Source organism: Apostichopus japonicus, chromosome 9, assembly GCF_037975245.1.
Source record: "Apostichopus japonicus isolate 1M-3 chromosome 9, ASM3797524v1, whole genome shotgun sequence".
NCBI classification, from domain to species: Eukaryota; Metazoa; Echinodermata; class Holothuroidea; order Aspidochirotida; family Stichopodidae; genus Apostichopus; species Apostichopus japonicus.
The window spans coordinates 190,092-198,396 of NC_092569.1; the positions used below are offsets into that span (position 1 = coordinate 190,092).

Genomic DNA, 8,305 nt, shown 5'->3' on the forward strand with positions numbered 1-8,305 from the left:
TTTGCATACTGCTACCAAACTATAACCTATGCAAGCCTCCTAATTTCATTCCTTTATATGAACTTGTCCTCGTAGTAAAACCTCTGATTAATTTACTAACATTGAAAACACTAATTTGTTGCATGTTTCAACATTTTAAGATTAGTTTTCTCGCATGTTACTTTGCAATGTTGCCAGTAGTAGTGCCACAAGCTACAGGAACTAAGTCTATATTCTAGTCTATTTCACTGTTTTCATAAATGTGCAATCCACGATAACCATGGACATATTTTCTTAACTCTTTGTTTCATTTGTCACCTAAACCTGTGTGAGTCCTTTTTCTATTAGTTTAATGCATCACACAGATGTTCTTTAAGTTATAGGATGAGCACTGTATGTGGGTTGATTTAACTAATAAGACAAAGACTGTAATTCTTTTCTTTGCCTGGTTATGCTAGGCTTTAAGTGAACAATTTGTTTTTCCCTTCGTGCAATCATGGCCGGGTGTCCCAACTGCAATTCATGATTTAAGTAATTTCCAATATTGCAACATGCTCACATTACAAAAATTCCTATACACATACTAATACAATGTGTGAATCATCCCTTGCTGTGGTAATCTATCTGTTGTGCTCTAAGGGACAGATTTGTTTCAAGTTTGAAAACCAAACAAGAACAATGGCATGTTGTAGTCCCTATATGATATCACATATGATTCCATGATGTCTTCTCTGAGTGAAGACTGTAGTTGGGCCAATCAGTTTCTTTTAAACAGTTTGGATCTTGTAACTTCAATTTTCCTCTAGAAGGTGCAGACTATGTGTCAACCTGACTTTGTGTCGACCTGACTATGTATCAACCTGACTATGTGTCAACATGACTATGTGTCAACCTGGCTATGTGTCAACCTGGCTATTTAAGACAAGCTTAATTGCTTAAAAGGATGACTTAGTGCACAAATTTATATTGGATATGTTATAGACAACTCCCATTAGTGAAAGTTAAATGTCTCCTCTGAGAACTTTCCACACTTTTTCAGTGTTAGAAATCACGTCATCCTTAGCCGCCAGTTGTTTGAGCTACAAGATTTAAAATCTTGAAAACCAGGAATGACATAGAAAAGTAACCTATTTTTCAAGGTTAAAGTTGAATATGAATTTAACAAACCAACACTAACTGTCAGCTGTAAGTCATCCTTCCAACTACAGAGTAAATGAACATCTTAAGAGACAACCCCTTGGAAGTCTCACAGTGAATGTCATAAAAACCTCTCCAAAAAGGCATTAAGAATATTTCCTGGAATTTTCTGATGTTTCTTGATTAAAAGTTCTATTCCCTCCTTGGTCTGTGGAAACAAGAATGAGGCAGTATGCATTATATGTAAAGCAAAATATTCCACTTAAAGCAATTTTGTGCCAAACCCTGTTGGGAAGGATTAAACAAATAAAGACACTGTAGATCAACTGTTCTCATTAAATGTTCTACCAGAGCAAATAGAAAAACAGTAGTTGGTGCTGAGAGCTAGACAGTTGAAATACTTAGATTATTGTGGAATGTGCAGCTGAGGATCAACAAACAAGGAACAAGTACTTAATACCCTTACATCATATTATAATACAATGACTCCAAACTCAAACACCATTCTTGCTTATAAATGACAATGTTCAATTTTAAATGGTTTTGTTTAGTTTTTTTTTTTAATTCTGAAATAAAAGCTCTCTTTTTCCAATAGCACATGCAAGGGGTGAGCTTTTGCGATTTAGCTTTACCCCAGCAGAGGAATTATGTGTACAATTGGTGGGTAGAGGGATACATAATTTATCCTAAATTCAGTCATTTTTAAAAGCAGTAGTCAAATAATGTCAGAAGGCAAGAAATGTGGAATTCCACTTTCACGTAAGTTTTCACTCCTTAGGAAAAAAGTTACCTGTGATGTTAACTGTTTAGCACTGATTCCCTCTTGGTATGGAATTGGTTTCCCTATATAAGTTCTGAAAGGAGAATAGTGTGAGATGCTTACAGGCATGCATCCAGTCAAAAGACTATTCAAGCTACAGATACACCAACTACAACAGATAGGCAAAGTTAGCAGGCCTCCAAGTGTTAATTAATACTGTTTTCTTTATGTTTTAACATCTGTTCAAACCCTTTACTAAAACAGCTTAATACAAGCCAGTGGAGGCCTTGCAACCAACCTACATCTTTTGAACTGAATATATTTATTAATGGCTTGCAATAATCTCCCGTTCTTATTTGTCTTCCTCTGAAGAACTGATCTAATGGTCTGTGTAACTATTAGACTACAAGGTCCAGTCACTTTCACTGATGAAACTCAACTGTTTATAGGTTAATTGTCAAAAATTAAAAGTGGTATAGAAATAGAACCTGGACTGATAGAAGTGATTTATAATGGTCTACAGCAACTCAAATTATCTTTGTTCCTCATCCTTTAATACTAAAGCTACATCAGTACTCTCCTCAAAATTAAACCTGCTAATATTGTTCCAAGACATTGGAAATAGGATACTGTGACAATTTTACTGCCTGAGAGTCAACCAACTAAGTTTGAAATGTGTGTTAGTTGAGTTTTAGTAGAGACTTAGTAACATCGTACCAGGCTTCAAAGCTCTGATGTAAATCTTAAACACTGATTTATACCTCCACTTGACTGGAAAGCCTCCGTAGATTGGAACCACTGGTAGTCGTGTCTTCTCGTAGAGCCACGCAAAGAACGGTTTAAATAATCCCAGAGACCGAAAGCCTTCTCTGCAATTCTGTGTAAACACTGGAATGATAGGCTGTAAATAAACAAAATGGCTTTAACTCTGTCAATTATTATCCATTAGTGTTGCATTTGTAGAGTAATAATTGAATACATTTAACCACTTTATGCCATGGGTTACATAATTAACTTAACAAAATTAAGACCTGCTAGACCCTTATCATTATAGCTGCCAGGGGCATGCTCACACTATGCACTCCCTAATTCTCCCCACTCTCCTTTGCCAGGAGCACTGCATGTGTGAATGTTACTATTACCACAAGCTACAAAGATTTGTTTATATTAACCAACAATGTTTAAACAATTTCTTGAATATTTGATTGGCTGGATGAATTTGAATGATAACTGAGCACACTCACCACTTTAGCCTCGATTGCACATTTTGCAAAACCAACCCTGTTACCCCAGATTAAGTGATAGTTGGAGTCACTGAAGAAAGCCTCTCTTACGCCTCCTGGTGCTACCGCCACCACATTGCCCTCTTGAAGAAACTCTGTGCACTCTTCAATGGTTCCTGATGTTACATTAAAGACTTGAAGGAGAAGTTTGAAGCCTGTTGAATGAAACAGTTCAATGGTACTTTTATAAACATATAAACTGACAATCTATCAAGCTCCCTTCAATGGTACGTGTAGAAACTGAACATGTATCAAGTATTATTTAATGTTACGTGTGATGGTGGCCAAATATTTTTTAAGTTTTCACAACATGTCCATCACTTTGACCCTATATTGAAATGGACAGAGGATGGGTTTCAGTGCAGGGCAGAGTGTTATGTGTTGTAGGTAGATGAAAGCTAATGGTTTTCTACATACATGTGCTTTATATAACTGGAATAAAGGATGCATCTACAACCATCATCTACAAGTTTTTACATGAATCACTGAGTGGATAGAAACCTAGTCCATTTCAGTCTGAGCAACCAATGTGGATGCTCTTACAGGTACCAAGAGTATTTATTGACTTTTAATCCTCCATATGGCTGCCATTATGGAAGGCTAAAATAACACCATCAAATGTCTCACAAAAGAAATACATTCAAAATTTTGCAGTAAAGGAGGTGCCATAATTTACCTGTGAGAGTAACCATCCTTTCTAATATTTCGGGAGATACAGAACAAGCAATCTAAATGGCAAACAGCATTGGTCCTACTGTACATTTAGAAAGAAACTTATGATGGCAATTTGAAATCATAAAGGAAAGCCAGAATATTGATGTTTGTTGAATTCAATAGAAAGGCATGAAATGACTACAAACTTGAAAAGTGCACGCAACTAAAATGGGAATCAGTATTGACACAATATGTTTTGATTACTCCACAATTACCTGGGATGTAATACATAAATCTATCTCCTATGACTACCATTGCCCGTCCTTTCTTAATGAAGATTGATGCCATCATGTAGTAAAAATCAACAGGTATGGCACCGTGGTAGTAACAAAACACAGCAGGGCCCTCTGACGGAAAGTTTTCCAACCCATGGATCTCGTATCCTGCGAAAGAAAAATATTCATGAAAGTGTTCACGAAGTCAGGAATTTGAAGGTTTTCCCACACATAATCACTCAATAAATGTTGTAATCTAAATTATATAATTAAAGGATGAAGTAACCTGCCACACTGAAAACAAAGAAATGTTTCCGTTGGCTTACTGTTCACCATACATGTGCAATATTGCTTCAATTAATTTCTAGTTATTTATTGTTCTTACTGTAATTCTCACCATGCCAGATCTTGCCATGACCCTCCCAAAACGTTGCCACTGTTAGTCTTGCACCATCCCAAAGACTTCTTGTGTATGCATCTTTCAGAGAATGTCTGGCTTTGTATAAATGCAGGAACAGAATGGTTCCGTACAACATTAACAAAATCATGCATGGTAGTATGAACACCACTAACACTGGTAAGAAAAGCCAAAAGCACCATGAAATGACATCTAAATCAATTTCAGACAAAATCCCTGGCAAGTTAATTCCAATAACCAGGAGAATGGTCACGAGATGATCATAAAGTAAGAGCAGATATGGGGCTGCAATCTCCCAAACATCTTGGAGGTAGGGTTGTACATGGCCCTGGACTTCATCTGAGATCCACCCAAGAACCTCTACCAAGGATGTGTAGTTCATGAAATCTGTTATTGTTAAAATAGTAAAATAAAAAGTTACTTCTTTCATAAACAGCATAACCTTACTTCGATTATCATAGTATTATTATTCAATGAATTGAGCATTCTGATGCTGAGCCTATTGTTAGGTCTTATCTAGTGTCTAGACTTTAGATAAGACCTAACAATAGGTTGGTATGTTGGACTGTACACTAACTACTCAGTACAGCTGAACTGAGTGGTAAGTGTAGTCTTACATGGTTTGATATATGGATTACACACTTAAGAGCCTATTCCTCTCCAGTCTAAAGTCTACCACCAACTCTACACACCTTACAACCATGTTCACTTTTGATATACTACCATACCAACGTACGCACGAACTTTCTATACATAAAAGCTGCACAATTAGCCTACCTAGTTACAAATGTTTCACTCAGTCTCAGCTCAGTCCAGTCAGTGTACAGTACATTTCATTGACCTATGATCCGACAAAACAAATCGTGACTAGCCTAGATAAGTTAACATGATTTACCATGTCAAAATATATAAATCCTGCCCATATATACAATATTACCATTATTCTTCCTGGGAAACAAATTTACGCAGCCAGGTCGAACATAGGCCTAACTAAACAATACACTATAATACTATAGTAGCTATTGTACAGACTAGGCCTACCTAGCATATATGTTGCAATACTTGTGGATACAGGTAAGCTACTCTAACGTTCTACCCTATATATTTAACAAGAACAATTGGCATTTCTGTCCAAACCAAAGAATTTAACAATTACTTTCTAGTGATAAATAAAATTGCACGTTTCGTCAAAACTACGGTTCGTCTAGACAAGCGTGATTGAAGAGTAGGTGTTTGGCGACCTTCCATAAGAATTCAGGCATACAAGATAGTCTGCGCGAAAGCTTCTGCAGAAATTTCAAGGCACTTATAACAGGGAGTTGTTATGGAACAACTCCCTGGTATACTGCAGAGTAGATCGGACAACAGGTAGACAAGAAGTGTAGCCTCACATTTATGTCGCTTTCATACAACTCCCAAAACTTTGTTTATTTCAATTTCTAACAGATGAACATTAAAAAAAACGGTCTCAACTCCCATGACTGATGTAGGTAGGGGTACTGTAGAACAGCTAGAAGGAAGGGTCAAAGGCGAATGAGCAGTGGCGGCGGAACCGGGGGGGCTTGGGGGGGCTCAGCCCCCCCCAATAAAAAAGTTGAGGGGGCAAATGCATGATAAGCCCCCCCAATATTTACCAAGGCTCCGAAACGTGCATCTGCCCATTTTTCAATGCATACTTGTCGATCTGTCCGATGCACACGTATACTATACAGGTGTAATAATTTTAGTAAATGCTGGGGGACCCTCGGCCCGTCCCCTGGCTATAGACCACATTGTCACCCCAACCGCTTCTTCACGCCCCGTGAAAAGTGGTAGCAGTGAGTGTGAGTACCGGTAAGCTCAACACAACTTCGTCTTAGGCCAATGACTTGCCTCATTTCAGCCAGTTCTCCAACATCTCCTTACTCAGTGGCGAAGCGTCCATACAGTCAGGGGCGGATGCCCCCACCCCCTGACGGACTCAAATAGACTGCTGGTGCCCTTTTCAGCTTTTCACTACTTTTAACTTATTCGCGATTATTGACTATTTTATTGCGCTCTCATCTATCTATTGACATTTGTCATATTCTGTTGGTGTAATTTTCCGACAAAATGGCCACGACACCTATTTATTCTCCGTTTATCTGCAAATTAGCAAGGCCCGGAGAGGGTCATTTCCTGCAATCTAGGGAGTATCTTTACTCAAAAAATTTCTGTACGCTCCGCGCCAACCTGTGGTGGCGCTCCGCTTAGATAGTGTCGAAAGTGCCCCTACAGACCATTCTTGCCCCCCCCCGACCAATACCCCTAGCTCCGCCACTGCCCTTACTACACTCAAAAAACGTCTTTGCGAGAACACTACGAGTAATAGCTACTCTCTTAAAACACCATCGGATATACAAATAACAATGTTTTTACAGACTTTTACGTGTAATCTGAGAAATTGCAGGCTTGAGACCCATATTTTAGGGCTAGGTATTCGAAGCATAAAACACTCGGGAAGTGCCGTTTCCGGCCATCTGGGGGTTTGAAAAAACCCAAAATTTTCTTCTACGCTCCGCGCCAACCAATGGTGGCGCTCCGCTTAGATAGTCTCCACACATTAGCCCCCCAATAATTTTTCCGTTCCGCCGCGCCTGCGAATGAGTGATTTGAGAAGGGCCTGCAGGGACTCTCCAGACGCTAAAAGGTGCATTCTGATGAATGCTATAATTTAAATAAGGTCTACAGCGTACTGAACTCTCGATTTTGTGTGCGGTTCAAAGCGGGTGCGCAATTAACCTTATCATGCAGTGGCCCCAAATGCTTACAGATCTCTAATATTAATTTGTGCTTTAAACTTGCTAAGAGTGAACACATGCAAGAAGTATCTAAAAACAGGTTGCAGCTTCCTTGTTATTTGTCCCTGGACCCCCACTTAAGGATTATCCATACATTCCAGAGAAATTGAATTCCTCTTTCAGAATCTCTCGCATCGACAGTTGCGCTACGAGAGAGCAAGGAATTAATATTTTAATAAATCAGCAGGGTCCAGGGCTCCAACAACTAGGTCATTCTCACATCTATTATACACGCAAATTGTACTGCAAATCTGCCAATTATTTCCGCTATAGTAGAGATGAATGGCATCGAACTTGATAGGAAGCCTGGATATCAAGTATATTTGACTTGAATAAGACGGGAAAAGTAAGATGGAAGACATTTTGATACTCACATCAAAACGCATATACTAGGCTGGCCATGAATAGCCTACTCAGCAAACACAAAAACGTTTTTTGTCTTTTGTTTTGATAACGTTATTTGTGGTGTAATAAATAATATCACGAAAAGGTTTTCAGGCTATTATTTCAAAACATTTTTTAGTTTAAACATTAATATAACCTTAATATCTCGCAAAAAGGTTAGCCGACGTTTTTATAGCACCACGTTTAACGTTATAAAAACATATTTTAGAGGCTCTTTTAAAAATGATAACGTTTTGTGTTTGCTGGGTACTAAGAGGTTTTGAAAACCAAATATCATGATCGTTGCATATGATCTGTGGTCTACTTTTCATCATAACTGAAAACTCTACAGAAAGCTCTGTTTTGGACCGTCACATGATGACAAAATATTTGTCCTGAGCAACTTTGGTTCACTGCCATTCAAACGTTATATATCCACAACATTTCAGTACTTTTGGACAAACGCTCTTCCGATGCAAGGATATAGAATTTTTTACATTTTCAGAAAATGACCTCTAATGACCTTGATCAATGACCTTCATATATATATAACTTAATTCACACAAACCACTCACGAAATTTCAGCTACATCGAAT

General features: G+C 38.2%; 1 protein-coding gene across 5 annotated transcripts; it reads right to left on the minus strand.

The window, feature by feature from the left end:
- Positions 1–826: 826 nt before the first annotated feature.
- Positions 827–8,305, minus strand: LOC139973536 (DGAT1/2-independent enzyme synthesizing storage lipids-like). 5 transcript variants are annotated; one of them, XM_071980288.1, is made up of 7 exons: positions 8,285–8,305; positions 4,474–4,893; positions 4,089–4,256; positions 3,121–3,314; positions 2,638–2,777; positions 1,907–1,970; positions 827–1,324 (listed from the first exon to the last, which is right to left on the minus strand). In XM_071980288.1, exons 2-7 carry the CDS (start codon positions 4,886–4,888, stop codon positions 1,238–1,240), a joined length of 1,068 nt encoding a protein of 355 aa, XP_071836389.1. In that variant the 5' UTR covers positions 4,889–4,893; positions 8,285–8,305; the 3' UTR covers positions 827–1,237. The 5 variants fall into 5 exon arrangements, with proteins under 5 accessions (XP_071836389.1, XP_071836388.1, XP_071836386.1 ...); XM_071980287.1 differs by lacking the exon at positions 8,285–8,305 and adding an exon at positions 5,898–6,023; XM_071980285.1 differs by lacking the exon at positions 8,285–8,305 and adding an exon at positions 5,663–5,871.

Bases quoted from the DNA above. Each gene is read 5' to 3' on its own strand.
- LOC139973536 (XM_071980288.1), bottom strand. From the start codon at position 4,888: ATGAACTACACATCCTTGGTAGAGGTTCTTGGGTGGATCTCAGATGAA. The intron at 4,257-4,473 runs GTAAGAACAATA...TTTCTTTCGCAG, and splicing joins CTGGCATGGTGAGAATTACA to GATACGAGATCCATGGGTTG. The intron at 1,325-1,906 runs GTAACTTTTTTC...TTGTTTCCACAG, and splicing joins CTAAACAGTTAACATCACAG to ACCAAGGAGGGAATAGAACT.